This window comes from Bactrocera tryoni, chromosome 1 (genome assembly GCF_016617805.1).
Source record: "Bactrocera tryoni isolate S06 chromosome 1, CSIRO_BtryS06_freeze2, whole genome shotgun sequence".
Taxonomy (NCBI): domain Eukaryota; kingdom Metazoa; phylum Arthropoda; class Insecta; order Diptera; family Tephritidae; genus Bactrocera; species Bactrocera tryoni.
This window is the reverse complement of record NC_052499.1, coordinates 90,157,339-90,173,760: the sequence shown is the minus strand read 5'-3', so window position 1 is coordinate 90,173,760 and position 16,422 is coordinate 90,157,339. Positions and strand designations below refer to the sequence as shown.

Here is a 16,422-nt window from a genome sequence, read left to right as displayed (position 1 = left end):
TGAATGGTGAATTCCTTACTTTGATTCTATCAGCTCTGTTAGCCGCGCAATCGAACCATCATACAGATTTCGATTTGCACCTTCTCTATACTTTTAAGTTCTCTGGAACAGTCATACCTACGAAAAACCCTATCATTAACCCCCCAAACAACCTCATAGAGACGAGCAATCTGCTCGTCAACTCCCAACTCCACAAATCGTAGCGTGGATTATTCACAACTATTGCAGCGTTAGCTCTAAGGTCAGTAAAGACCTTAAAGCCCCCAGGAAGACCCTGAACCACACCATTGGTGGCGTAGGGCTCCTGGAGTAGAGCAATACTGCACCCACCCTCTACCATGCAAACCCCCAAAAACAACATACAACCCGCTTATGCCGGTATACCCTGATAAGGATAATAATAAATATAATAATTCTTTAAATTGACTGGTACGGTAAATTAAAATTACGCCAATTCAATATAATTGAGAAAAAAAGGTTTATATACATACATATGTAAGTATATATAATATTAATGGTCGAATTACCATAACCATTCAACTATCTTCAAAGTCCATATCGGCATCTTTCTTGCAATACCCCTTGCAAAAGGCAAGCAGGAATGCTTACAAAAAATTAAAGCACAAACAACGCGTGCTTATACACCTAATAGTGCATTAATCTCTTCAGCGAGATCTTAATAGCACGAGAAAAAATACATACAAGTCTAAGTATTAGGGTGCGCCTACATACAACAGAAGGACATAAACAAAAAAGAAAAAAATTTTATATGTATATATTTATATAATATACAATACATATTTATAAATATTATTAACAAAAAGTGCGGTTAACAAGTAATGTGCAATATTTTAAAATAAAATTCAAAATTTATATATTTACTATAGGACCCGTCCACGCTTCGCTGTGGCTGATACATAGATAATACTACTACTACCATCTTTACGATTTCTATTAGTTGCATTATAACTATTCGTTAATAAGATATAGCATTTTTCTGAAGCAACTTGTGTTAGTTTACAAAAAAATGGATCATAAAGCATTTCGTGTAATAATAAAGCATTGCTTTTTGGGGAACCGAGGACAATGATGCTCTAAAGAGGAGAAAGCTCTGTACAAAGTGGTTGCCTCGCAAGTTCATAATCCAACAGAACAACGAATAACTGATTCTGAGAAGTGTTTGAAGTAAAACCGAATTTTTGCGTCGGTGTGTGACAATAGAAACATAGCTCCATCATTTCTCACTGGAGTTCAACCGACAGTCATTCTAGTGGACTGCACATGGTGAACCGGTTTTCAGGCGTGGAAAGACGAAAAAATCGGCTGAATTACTGAGCCAGTTACAATCTATTTCACTGCGTATTTGGTTACAGTTCTTTTCTACTATTCCAAATACTTAGCAATTGTATTAGTTTTGAGGAAGAATCTGTTTAAAATTGTACGCATATATTCAAGGAAAGGAGGATGATTTGAAATATAATCTTTGTATTTATGAGTTGAATTAAATTTTGACAAAAAGAGATAAAATGTATCCTATGTCCTTACCCTGGTTCTAAGCTACCTTCCCACCAATTTTCAGTTAAATCGATTCAGCCGTTCTTGAGTTATAAATGGTGTAACTAACACAACTTTGTTATATATATGTATATAGCCAGAATAAAAAAAGCATGCGACCGAAATTGAATGATTCAAATATTTTACAAATAAAAATATTGAAAAACAAAACAAACAAAAATTTAAAAAAAAATTTGTATTGAAAAATGTTACTTTTTGGTAATTTTCCAATTTCCCTTAACATTTAGGAGGATGAAAAATAGATGTTGCCCGATTCTCCATCCTAGCCGATATGCACGCTAAGATTCACGAAAATCGGTCGAGCGGTTTCAGAGGAGTTCAATAACGTACACCGTGACACGAGAATTTTATATCTTAGATTTCTGGTAAACAAATCGAAAAAAACTCTTATTTAGTAAAAGAGTTTCGGTCTCCGTTTTTAATTACAAAGAATCATTATAATCAGTATACACTGAGAATAATTATTTTAAAGACTACATTTTCTAAATGAACTTAGATTCAAAAGAATCAAAAAATTCAAAGCATTTACAAATACCAAAAATGATGGCAGACGAAAAAAGTCCATTTACACCGGCAGAAACTACACGCTCAAAGCAAGGTGCTACAAAGAAGGGTAAATATATTTCGTATACAAAATTCATTGCTGAGATTGACAGTTTGATACGATACTGCACTCGATTTTCATCTTCACCGATTTAAGACAATTCGGAATCGATATTAGAAATCAAAAAAGGCAATTTAGACACTTTTTGGACGCGTCTCCAAGCTGCATATGACGCAATCGTAGAATCTGATGAATCAGATCTACCAGAAAATTTTGAATCCTCGGCTTACGCCAAGTATGAACAGTTCGAAGAAACAAAAGCGATGATTTCTGATCAAGTAAAGCTATTAAGAGCAATTGCAGCTACTCCACACCCGAGAGTAGAGCTGCGACAAAGTCAAAGTCAAGAGGCAAGTTCAGGCATTCATCTCAAAGCCCCAGCGTGCGATACAGAAATATTTCATGGAGGTTATGAGCAATGGCCGTCCTTCCGGGACATGTTCACAGCCGTGGACATAAACCATCCAAAATTATCACAGGCGCAAAAATTGTATCACCTTAGATACAAAACTAAAGGTCAAGCAGACGTAATGGTTATTGTTGTTTTAACGGAAATTCAATCCCCGTTGGGATGGTAAATGTCATTTGTGTTGTCGTCGATGTCATCTAACGGTAGGCCCAAGAAACGTGCTGTTTCGACGGGGTCGGACCAAAGGGAGAAGAGTGTTAGATGGGTGGGGTTTGTGGGGCATGCAAAGAGGTGGTCAGTATCATGCGGAGACTCGTTGCATGCAGGACATACGTCGGGTATGTCAGGGTCTATTCTGGATAAGTAGGAGTTTAACCTGCTACAGTATCCAGAACGAAGTTGCGCAAGGGTCACACGCGTTTCTCGCGGCAGCTGGAGCTCTTCGTCTGCGATGGGTGGTGGTTTGATTCCAAGAACGCCATTCACGGGAAGGGAGTAGGTGAAGGTGTTGATGGCTCCGCTGTGAATGGCGGTCAGTACCTGTCTGAAGTTAGTTGCGTCCGAAGTCCGGTCGGCGTACTGTACGACGTCGTCGACGTAATCCAGGAATGACCTTTTGATGCTCCTAGGAGGCGGTTCCGCTCCAAGCAGATGACTGCAGGGGTGATTTCTGCGAAAGCATCCCAGCAGGAACTGCCTTAGAGGAGTTCATTATGCTCCTTAACTGGGAGCATAAGCGTCTCACTGTGTAGGTGTTCAATGGGAGACATCAAAAGACATCCTGTAGTGGTCCGGAGTGCAGTGTTCTGACATGTCTGTAGTTTCTGCGTACCACTGCATCCAGGCGACCATATGGGGGCTGCGTAATTGAGGACCGGCCGGCCGATTGCCTTGTATGTTGCCAACAACGTTTCTTTGCCTTTTCCCCATGTGCTGCCGGCTAGCGACTTGAGGATTTTGTTGCGGCTCTGTACTTTGGCGATAATCGCGGTCGTATGAGGAGAGAAGGAGCATAGACTGTCGAATGTTACACCTAAAATCTTAGGATTGTTGACAGTCGGAATTTTGACGCCGTCGACTGCAATGTTAAGCTCAAGTCTATACTCCTTCGTCCAGTTTGTGAATATGGTCGCTGTGGATTTGGTGGGGGAAAGTGTGAGATTTCGTGCAGTGAGGAAACGAGAAAGGTCGGAGAGGTAGCTGTTTACCTTCGAACACATGCCATCGATTCCATTGCCCGACGCCAATATCGTGCAGTCATCAGCGTACGAGGTTATAGAAACTCCTTCTGGTGGTTCTGGGAGGGGAAGTAACGACACTAATGAACTTTCCAAAAGTTAAGAAAGGAACAAGTGTAGAATTCATCAAACTAGAGGCCACTGTTTCAAATTGCTTGTCGATTCTAGACACAAAATATTCCCACAGATAGCTGGGACCTTATTCTGGTAAGTATATGTACCGCCACATTACCAGAAAAGTCGTTACTTCTATGGGAGCAATCGCTCTCATCACGAAAAAAATGTCCAACGTGGCAACAAATGAAAGATTTTCTCACCACCCAATATGAAATTGAGGAAAGGTTAGAAGAAAAAATAATCAAAAAAAAAAAGAACAAATTGCAAAAGCAAATTTAATTGCTTCCATTGCCCCAAAAGACACCATTCAATGCTTCATTACAGCAGATATCCTAACTTACTCCAAAGAAGCGCTTACACAAAAGGAACCACGGGTTTAGCAAAAGCAAATCCTGAAATCCACAATTTTAAAAATTGCCAAGAGACACCATGTTGCTCAAAGGCACAAAAAGCTCAAACGCTGCACAGCGAAACGCAAAGTGGACTAATTACAAAACCAATTATCGCTATGACAACTCAAGTTGACAAAAAACAAAATCAAAGTTGTATCAAAAAGTCGAAAAATCGACATTTTTCGTAAATTTTCAAAATAAATAAAATCTTAAACAAAATTAAGGTTCAACGAGCACCATATTCCCAATGCGATAGTGTGACGCACCTAGAATTACAAAAAGCAAAGGTCGTTCTTATTGTTCTTACATAAGCGCTTCTCATAAGAGTAGTGGATGGGAATCTGTTGTCAAATTTAAACATTCCACTTCAAAAAAGTGGCTAGAAATTACCACGATACAATTCGAAATGAAGCCGTTCGCAATTCACGGCCATTCTCTCGCGAGATCCCTCTATTGTCACAGTCCTAACTCCAAGGCTAAGGAGTACCCATTCTGGCCATACCTGAGCCAGACGTGGTGTTACTATCCTTCATAAGCCGATCATAAATTAAATATCATAAAAAAAATTGCAACCATTGCCAATAACACAGAATAGCCAAATAATAAATAACCCACAAAATAAAGTTGCTTCTCTTAGGAATCTATTTGCATTTAAAAATTCATATTCAAATATGTACATGTGATATATTTTAAACCAAAGCTGTTTTCCATATACAATATGATAATATTACAACGCCATTATTAAATACTTTTGCTGTCAAATCCATGATTACTAGGCAAAATATTCGCCTAGGGGGCCCAGGATGTTTAAATGAGTTAAGCCTCCCCCTCACTCAAAACTTGCGCACCCTAATACGACAGCGCAATTCACCACAGCTGATGACATTTCAACGCAACTCACCACACCTGTGCTCCTACCCACTAAACAAAAAGGATAGACACAGGAGAGGAGTCTTCTTTCGTTTACACACTGCGCCGCGTCGACACCTTTCGCCAGCACCTACAATCAACAACATTCTACCATCAAAAATTCGCAAAACACCTTTCGCTCCGAAATGAACAATCCTGCGCGCTACGCTCAGCCTTTTTAATAAAAAATCATCTGGTTTCGTCCGCTCGCCGTGGATTTTAATCGTACATTTGCACGTAGCGAGTACCTTTAAATTTTTTACATATTCTCTAATTAAGTGTAAAACAAAAAAATTACTTTTGCTAATTAAATTAACTTATTTAAAATAAAATATGGTATTTTTTTCTTGCTTCCGTTTAAACACAAATGGAAGAATTCAAATTCTCCACATCAGACATTTTGAAACAAATTGACTATCAGCTGACTGTTCCCTCCCGCATTAAGCGAAAATATGAAATAAGCTAAATGCGTTTTATTTGTCTATGGTTTAGCTATTAGCTTATGATGGTCAAATAAAATACGTATTATATAAACTCATCCAAGGGCACGATATTTAATACTTGGTTACATGAAGATAAAGTCAATCAGAGGGACGGACTGTGTTAGAGGAAGTAAAGTTAGTGGTATCTGGCCTGGACCAAGGTTTGGATACATTGTGGTTAAGAAAACAAAAAAACTTAACTTGAGTTAAGTATACAAATTAACCAATACAAACAGTAAAATGTAAAGCCAAATGGAAAGACGAAAATCATTATATTGGCAATGTTAACTATCCAACACCAGTGCTTCATTTTGAGGCCTTAGGCTGCCGTTTTTAAGTACAAAGCAGCTCAGTTATTAATAACTCAATTTATCATATAAATAATATGGTATGATGAAAAATTTTTTCACACAATTTTAATACTTACTATATAATTTGAGAAATATATGTATACAGTATAAATTTCTTTACAATAACGAAAATAATATATAGGAAATAGACGAATATCATGCAATCTTATGTATAATAATGTAAAGTAAATACTTACCATTGCATATGCCATACAAAAAGCTTTGCCCCCTATTGTGACTGGTGTTGAATGACCATAACCAATCATAGCCAGAACTACGGTAGCAAAATAAAAGGCACCGGCAAATTTCCACTGCGGCCCGGCTTTGTGTGGTTTATTTTCGATAATCACTATTTCCATCATCCGATAGTCTTCGGCAGTAACATTATACTTTTTGACGAAATTGCTTTTTACAGCTAAATTTAGAAGAGAAAAAATTACAAAAAAAAAAAAAGAAATTATATTTGATCATTTGATTATTGGGCTTTCTTTGGTGCCATACTTAATATACTCTGCATAATTAATACATTTTTAGTTAGATCAGTTCGTAAATTGTATGACTTTGTATGGTCCTCCCCAAATCTTATGAAAGCCATACTGTCAGTGCACCACTACAAAAAGTAGTCTAATAGCGGAACTCAGTAAGCAGCATCTACATAAATACTATTGGAGACATTTGGAAATAAAGTCTGAATTTGTGACTAGTTGCTATCATCACAATACAGTCTCTAGTCATTAGTCACAAAATACTTTCTAATTTTTATCTTCCATTTTGAGTATATGCACACTTCACCTTTATGTACAAGGTGTGTTCCGGTGCAGGCCTTTTGAATCGTCTCTACGTCTGCATAACGCTTCCTTTCATGGGCAAATGCTTTTTCCGAAAAGGAAAAAGTCGCACAGTGCCATATCAGGTGAATACGGGGAGTGGTTAATGGTTAAAATGTGATTTTTGGTCAAATAATCGGTCACAAGCGTCGATTTAATGTTGGATTCTGAGCAATTTTTGTTCGTTGGTCAATTTGTGCGGAACAAACCGTGCACACATCTTTCGTAAGCCCAAATGTTCGGTCAAAATGCGATAAATCGATGTTTTGGAGATGTTCAATTCCATTTCCATGAATTTCAATGATGATTTCGGCTGATTTTTGATGAATTCACGCACAATTTCGATGGATTTCCGGTGATCACGGATTTTGATTGGCCCACATGTTGATCGTCATTTATGTCCTCACGACCACTTTGAAAACGTTGAAAGCACTCGTGCCCTCTGCTTCGGGAAAGGCAATCATCGCCATAAACTTGTTTCATCAATTGAAACGTTTCGGTAAAAGTTTTACTAATTTTAAAACAAAATTTAATGTTGGCTCTTTGTGCGAAACTCAATTTCGCACCAATAACACAAACATACTGACACTTAAAACGCAATAACTTCACTTCTAATCGATGAAATGTCATGAAATTCTCACTGGACAATCGATAAAGATAGCAGATTCTAACGCAATCAACATATAGATGGCGCTACCAGGGGGCGCTAGATTCAAAAAGTCCAGTTTATTGTGGAACCCACCTTGTATTAATCGATGCCGGCTTTTATATCGGGTGATTTTTTAAGAGCTTGATAACTTTTTTTTAAAAAAAAACGCATAAAATTTGCAAAATCTCATCGGTTCTTTATTTGAAACGTTAGATTGGTTCATGATATTTACTTTTTGAAGATAATTTCATTTAAATGTTGACCGCGGCTGCGTCTTAGGTGGTCCATTCGGAAAGTCCAATTTTGGGGCAACTTTTTCGAAACATTTCGGCCGGAATAGCCCGAATTTCTTCGGAAATGTTGTCTTCCAAAGCTGGAATAGTTGCTGGCTTATTTCTGTAGACTTTAGACTTGACGTAGCCCCACAAAAAATAGTCTAAAGGCGTTAAATCGCATGATCTTGGTGGCCAACTTACGGGTCCATTTCTTGAGATGAATTGTTCTTCCGAAGTTTTCCCTCAAAATGGCCATAGAATCGCGAGCTGTGTGGCATGTAGCGCCATCTTGTTGAAACCACATGTCAATCAAGTTCAGTTCTTCCATTTTTGGCAACAAAAAGTTTGTTAGCATCGAACGATAGCGATCGCCATTCACCGTAACGTTGCGTCCAACAGCATCTTTGAAAAAATACGGTCCAATGATTCCACCAGCGTACAAACCACACCAAACAGTGCATTTTTCGGGATGCATGGGCAGTTCTTGAACGGCTTCTGGTTGCTCTTCACCCCAAATGCGGCAATTTTGCTTATTTACGTAGCCATTCAACCAGAAATGAGCCTCATCGCTGAACAAAATTTGTCGATAAAAAAGCGGATTTTCTGCCAACTTTTCTAGGGCCCATTCACTGAAAATTCGACGTTGTGGCAGATCGTTCGGCTTCAGTTCTTGCACGAGCTGTATTTTATACGGTTTTACACCAAGATCTTTGCGTAAAATCTTCCATGTGGTCGAATAACACAAACCCAATTGCTGCGAACGGCGACGAATCGACATTTCACGGTCTTCAGCCACACTCTCAGAAACAGACGCAATATTCTCTTCTGTACGCACTGTACGCATTCGTGTGGTTGGTTTAATGTCCAACAAAGTAAACTGAGTGCGAAACTTGGTCACAATCGCATTAATTGTTTGCTCACTTGGTCGATTATGTAGACCATAAATCGGACGTAAAGCGCGAAACACATTTCGAACCGAACACTGATTTTGGTAATAAAATTCAATGATTTGCAAGCGTTGCTCGTTAGTAAGTCTATTCATGATGAAATGTCAAAGCATACTGAGCATCTTTCTCTTTGACACCATGTCTGAAATCCCACGTGATCTGTCAAATACTAATGCATGAAAATCCTAACCTCAAAAAAATCACCCGATATTTTGTAAGCAACTCAAAAACTTAAAAGTTAAAAGAAAAACAAAACACTTCACACTGTTCTTCGGTAATCACGATCGAGTAAACGGTATGACTGGCTTCGGTTCCAATCGTATCATGTTAGTTCATAGCGTTGCGACGATTGTTTGAATTAATGTGAAACTTTGGGTAAACTATAAGTAAACCTATGAGTAAATCTATGAGTAGAGCAAACAACAACAATTTTCTGCTGGACTGATTTGAATCATGTATGGCAAAAAATGTATCAGCTTTGAAAATGTGCGGATGTTACAAATTTTCGAAGCGTAAACAATGGAAATGGAGGAGTACGTACATACATACATACAGCTGTGTTCATTGAAATAGCAGTGCAGATGACCTGTATGTTTTAGATGGACAAATTCTATTATAAAGACCAATATTAGATAAAAAATGTTTTAGAAGTGATAAATTATGTATTTTTCTATTATTTAGAAATTCTTTTGGGTTACTTTTTTCTATATTTTTTAAGTATGAATGAATAATAAAATAAAAGCGCTAATTTGTGCTGTTCAGTGAAATAGCAGTGTTAACAAAAAATATTAAAACAAGAAAAAACGTTAACTTCGGCTGCACCGATGCTAACATACCCTTCACAGATTACATTGGTGCCTTAGAAAATAATTTATACCAAATTTCGTAAATATATCTTGTCAAATGCAAAAGTTTTCCATACCAGCATTTGATTCCGATCGTTCAGTTTGTATGGTAGCTATATGCTATAGTTAACCGATCTGAACAATTTCTTCGGAGATTACATTGTTGCCTTAGAAAATAATCTATACCAAATTTGGTGAAGATACATTGTCAAATGTGAAAGTTTTCCATACAAGAACTTGATTCCGATCGTTCAGTTTGTATGGTAGCTATATGCTATAGTTAACCGATCTGTCCAATTTCTTCGGAGATTACATTGTTGTCTTAGAAAATAAGCTATACCAAATTTGGTGAAGATACATTGGCAAATGTGAAAGTTTTCCATACAAGAACTTGATTCCGATCGTTCAGGTGATATGGCAGCTATATGTTATAGTGGTCCGATATCGGCCGTTCCGACAAATGAGCAGCTTCTTGAAGAGAAAATGACGTTTGCAAAATTTCAACAGGATATCTTAAAAACTGAGGGACTAGTTCGTATATATACAGACAGACGGACGGACAGACGGACAGACAGACAGACGGACAAAGCTAAATCGACTCAGCTCGACATACTGATCATTTATATATATACTTTATAGGGTCTCCGACGCTTCCTTCTGGTTGTTACAAACTTCGTGACAAACCTAATATACCCTGTTCAGGGTATAAAAATCAACATAACTCATTATTTAACTCATTTATACTAAATAACATTTTGGTATTGTCTTAATACTTTGTCGTGTATCCTTTATTGACTATTACAGCCTCGCACCTACGTGGTACGGAGTCGATCAAGTCCTGGCAATGCTTAAGGGAATCTACGCCATGCCTCTCGAACAACCTGCCAAAACTGCGGCTTAGAAGATGGGGATTGCTTTGAAATAAATCTCTTGACGTCTCCCCATAAGTTTTCAGTGAGGTTGAGATCCGTGGATTGAGCTGGTCATGGCATCAAATCGATTTTTTCTTGGTTGAGCCGATTTTTGGCCACTTTGCTGGAGTGTTCATTTTAAGGGCATATTCCAACTGGAATATGGCAGCATAGCGTTCCTTAATATCTCCACGTACACATTTTGTTTCATGATCCCAACGATCATATGTATTGGGCCTACATCGCTATAGGAAAGACAGGTCCTTATCAAAATTTTAAAGCTACCGTGCTTTACTGTCTTGACCGTATAATTTGGAATATACTCCGTGTTTGGGGGTCGACGGACGTACTGTCTAGAGCCATTTTGGATTCATCTGTCCAAAGGATATCGCCCCGTTGTGATATTGGCCAGTTCTAATGGCTTTGGCAATCTCCAACCTGGCTTTGATATGTATTTGACTAAGTAAAGGCACCTTTTGTGGGCTTCCCTCATTCAAATTTTCATTCATCAGTCGTCGTCGGATAGTTTCGTCGCTGATCCCCAATTTCCGCTACGCTTTTTTTTCCCTAGAGGATGCAAAGGGATTGTTTCTGCAGAAGCGCACTATGCGTCGGTCCTCTAAATTTGTAGTTTTGCGTAGGACACCACGTTTTTCGGGCTTCAATTCATAATTTATGGCATTGTATACCATCTTGGCAGAACATTTTAAGCGATTTTGTATTTCTTTGTATGTTTTCCCCTCTTTTTTAAGCTCAACAATCAAAAGCCAATCTCTCTTGGAGCAGTGAGGTCCTTTACCCACTAAAATTTTAATTTTTTCATTGTTACAGTGTATTGTCATTTAACTTACAATAATAAACTTAATCGAACTCATTATCCAAAATTTTACAATTTTTCTCGGCACTTTTCGTCGAGAAAAATTAAAAACTGCTATTTCAGTAAACAGCCAAAAAGTTGTAGATTTTCGCAAAAAATATGAAAAAAGCATCAAATGCATCAAATCTAATGCAAAAAAACCGTTATATATTTTAGCATCTCTTGCACTGCTATTTCAATGAACACAGCGTACCTACAATTGTTGTATGTACTTATGTACTCGATGGAATTTCCATTATACATATAACATAGCACCCTGCCAGCCACGAGCGGTTTAAAAACCAGTGAAACAGTAGATAGTAAAGAAGTGAAAAAGAGGTTAGATTGCCTTAGGCCGCGTGAAGATTCTAACCACTTTTCGCCTCACACGTACGTATACATATTCATATAAAAAAGTATATCTGTCTTGCTCTAATATCCCCAATCGACGGCTGATGTAGGGTTGAATTTTTTCTTTTTAAACAGCTGGTGCAGGGTTGCATTTTCTCTTTCCTAATTTAAAATATTTTTGAAATTCTAAACATTTTAAACTTAATTTTTTTTATTTTTCTTATTAATAAACATTTTTTACAGAATTACAAATACGTACATGTGTTCAATAAAAAAATTATTATCTGAAAATAAAGATTAATTATATAAAATGATAATAATGCCTGAAAGAAAATATTTATATAAAAATCATAATAATATCTGAAAGAAAAGAATAATATTATCTGATTATTTAAAATATAAAACAAACATTTGCTTATATTGGGATTGTGCAGGCCGCCTTAAACGCATAAAATACATACTTATGTACATATGTATGTAATTATTTTTGCGTATTATATTGGACTGCGCCATCCAATTTCAAACACACACTTATTTTCACATAGGTAACAATTTATCTTTGCTGCTACTATTTATAATTCAGTTCAGATTTCCAATGCTATAAAAACAAATGAAGTATTTATTTGCAAATTATTAAAAAAAAATTACATAAAAATCATTCACTTACCTTCTTGTTGTACGAGCCTCCTTTACGATGGTACGATCACGAATGACATATGTACGTCTTTCAATCGTTTTTTTTATTACCCTTTTTGGGATTTTCTTTTGGTACTATTGACAATTATGTTATCTCCTTCGCACTCATTCAAATGAATCAACAAATGAAAGAAACTTTTTTAATCGCATTTAAAGTGTAAACACAATGACTGCGACAGACTGCAAACTACATCTGTCAAATATTAAAATACACACGTTCTTAAGGGCAGTGTTATTTTGACAGCTGCACGACTACACGACTGCAGGCCGACAGTTGTCGTTCTCGCTAACTTCAATATCCTCCTATTTTTGCCAACGACAGTAGGACGACAGTAGAGTTGACAGTAGAATGGAAGATAGAAAGAGCAGGTAGAGTGGTGATGCCACTAATATGTAAAATGTAAAATTATTCACAGCTCTAACAAACTTGACGTTATTTTACAAATAAAAGCATAAAATAGCTATATTATAGCTCTATTATATCATTTGTAATAACAATTGATAATTTAAAGCAAAAATATTGACCTATTTACTTATTTTTTGCATAAAAAATTTCACTTTGAAAAAAATATTAAAATTTCATTGAAGTGAAAGGAATTAGTATGGCCACAACGAAATTGTGTACATACAAAATGGACAACTGCGTTGTTTTGTGTACATGCCGGCCATTGTGTTGTTGTTGCTTCTCAAAATGTACATGTAGTACGATGAACAACGACGTTTTCAGTTCACTGTCGTGCTGCTGCAGTCTGTCGCAGTCATTGTGTTTACACTTTTAGGTAAACAAAAAATAACCCGAAAATGTGCGTTGGTGTTAGTGCATAGACAATAAATGTATAGTTGCCCTGCCAACCACGGCTACCCGCTTGAGACAAATATTCCAATCCAACTACACATTTTTTCTCTATACACTAACATCAACGCAGATTTTCGGGTTATTTTTTGTTTACCTAAATGCGATGAAAAAAGTTTGTTTCATTTTTTGATTTATTTGAATGAGTGCGAAGGAGAAAACATTATTGTCAATAGTGACAATAGAATATCCCGAAAAGGGTAAAAAAGCGATTGAAAGACGCATGTCGTTCGTGATCGTACCATCGTAAAGGAGGCTCGTACGACAAGAAGGTAAGTAAATGAATTTTATGTGATTTTTTAACAATATTTTGAAACTATGTAATTACTTCATTTATTTTTATAGCATTGGAAATTGGAAGTAGCAGCCGCAGCTATATCATCAGAAGCGGCAAATATCAATTGTTAAGTAAGTATGTGAAAAAAGTGTGTGTACTTTGAAATTGGACTGCGCAGTCCAATATAATACGCAAAAATAAATACATACATATGTACATATGTATTTTATGTTTGTTTTATATTTTAAATGATCAAATAATATTTATCTTTTCTTTCAGAAGTTATTATTATTTTTATTTAATTATTCTTTTTTTCAGATTTTATCGCTATTTTTATTTAATTAATCTTTGCTTTCAGAGTAAATTCTTTTTGTATTTGATATATTTTATTCTTTCAGATAATATTAATCTTTTTTTTCAGATACTCAGAGACTCTTTTATTTTCAGGTATTTGTCTTTTACAATATTTTTCCGCTCTTTTATTTTCAGGTTGTAATAATTCTTTTCTTTAATTAATCTTTTTCAGATATTAATTATTTTTTAAATTAAATATATTTTTATTTATATATAAATTATAATAAATTTTATGTAAAAATGTAAAAAATAAAATAAAATAAAAATTTTAAAAATTAAAAAGTTTTCTTTGAAATTTTAAAAGTAGGAATTAAAAAATGCAACCCTGCATCAGCTATTTAAAAAGAGAAAATGCAACCCTACATCAGCCGTCGATTGGGGATATTAGAGCAGGACAGATATACTTTTTTATATGACACTGCTGAATGAGCGCAACAAAGATGTATGATCACATGTATACGTACGTGACTGGGTAAAATTGTCGCTCGGCCTATGCTAAAGTACACATGATTACCCTATGGATTACCCACTTTCTTACCCACTGATTAACTAGTTTTTTACCCGCTCATGGTTGGCAGGGCGTATTAAAATATTTGAGAAAAGTGGTTAGCCGTGGCTGGCATGAATATACAAATATATGTATTTGAAATAGAGCAGATGTGCACGAGTAAATCAGTGTTTAGGGGATGATATACAAACCGAGCGCAGTCGATCATTTCAATCTTCGAAGCATGAGTTTGCATCACTTCGGGTATTTTCTGCTGATGCGAACGTTCATAAACAAATCAGGTATAAGCTGATCACCAGTGATTCAAAGTTGTTCTCTCTCGCTGATTTGAAGACAAACGGTTCGCTTCGTGTACATGAACCGAACTGACAGAATCAAACAGAGTAAGGGATCAATACTTAAGTATAAACAAAAAATTTATTACTCGTTGCAGTTCTCTGGTGTGCAGCTCAATCAGCAGCTCATTATAGTTAGCAATCTCTTTTCACCATTTCCGTTACGCTTTTTGTAGACCGCCAATAAAACAACTGATTTAAAATTTGTTTTAATTTAACTAAAAGTTTATTGATGCAAATAATGATTGTATATGACGTTCAATTCATTCTTAATGGGCAATTTACTTTTTTTCTGGTAGTACCGCTTTTCAAATGGTTTATAAACGAACATTCATACATACTGTCGAAAAAGTCTGCGTACAAGGTAACAACAAAAATAGGTTGTTGTTGGTGTCGCTCACAGTGTTGCCGTTTTGGCCCGATTTATAATTAGTTTAATATTATAATTGCAACTTGATTTTTCGGTTTAACATTATAGTACATAAAACTTCCTCAGTAAGCGAACAAAATGATATCAACGTTAGGTAAATTAGAACTTAAGCTTTTACTACATGTTTTTTTTTTTTTGTTAAATACATTTTATTTGCAATCTATTTTAGTAAATAATAAGTAAATTTGATAACAAAACCATAATTTGACTTATATTTTTGATCTCCCATGAGATCAAAAATAATATACAATATAACAATATGTTCTAAATACAAATGTTTATATAAAAATTTTAATTATACATTTAATAACGTAGTAACATAGAACATGTTGTATTTTAAGTCTAATAGTTTCATTACTATCATCTAATAACATGACTGCCAAAGGATTGTTTACTACATGTGAACCAATAACTTGAAAATGTTATTGTTATTGTAGCGGTTATCTAATACCCGCTTCGGTGTCAAGGTTTAAGTTAGTTGTCATTGCAGTCATCTAACGGGAGGCCCAAGAAACGAGCTTAAGCTTTCAAATGTAACGCCTAAAATTTTACATCGGACATTTAACGTCATCGACTGTGATATTGGGATCCCGTACGTACTCCTTCGTCTATTTCGTTAATACGATATTACCGCTGTGGATTTAGTGAAAAAGTGGGAGGCAGAAAAAGGAAGAAATTACAGCTGTTCAATATCGCATATGCATGAGATGGAAATAACCTCTTGTGGTTGTGAGAGTCTCGAAATATGGAAGTTAAACAGTAACGGCCGCTGCGGAATATCCGATATGAGTCCGCCAACTTCATTCGGACAATTTTCTACAAAGCCTTCAAAGACAGTCGAGAGATCGTTGAAGACATGCATCGTTTTGGACGACCCGAAGAGTAGGGAAAAGGGATCTCTTTGGACATGATCGTACGAATTCCGATCACACATTCATGGAGAGCACTATAACTGTTGATAAGACATAGGTACAATCATCGGAATGGAACCCGTTTACAGTCGATTGAAGAGGTAAAAAGTGTTTCGAGAACTGGAAAAATCGTTGGCAAAAATGTATTACATCTGGTGGGGATTACTTTGAAGGTTTGAAAAACATACATATGTATATTATATATTTTGCGTTTAATTTACAATTTCCTGGTACTTTTTTGTAATAATATATATGTATGTAGTATATGGAAGCTAGGATAATTCGTAGAACAGTTTTACATGTTTTCTGCATTAAAGTTAT

At 36.0% G+C, this 16,422-nt stretch overlaps 1 protein-coding gene across 1 annotated transcript in view; it reads right to left on the bottom strand.

Moving 5' to 3' along the window:
• Positions 1-16,422, bottom strand: part of LOC120772507 (two pore potassium channel protein sup-9) — a 43,516-nt gene that overhangs the window by 16,411 nt on the left and 10,683 nt on the right. Inside the window, exon 2 of the mRNA XM_040101155.1 lies at positions 6,274-6,491. Within this exon, the coding sequence (XP_039957089.1) occupies positions 6,274-6,491 (218 nt within the window). The remainder of the gene's footprint in view (positions 1-6,273; positions 6,492-16,422) is intronic.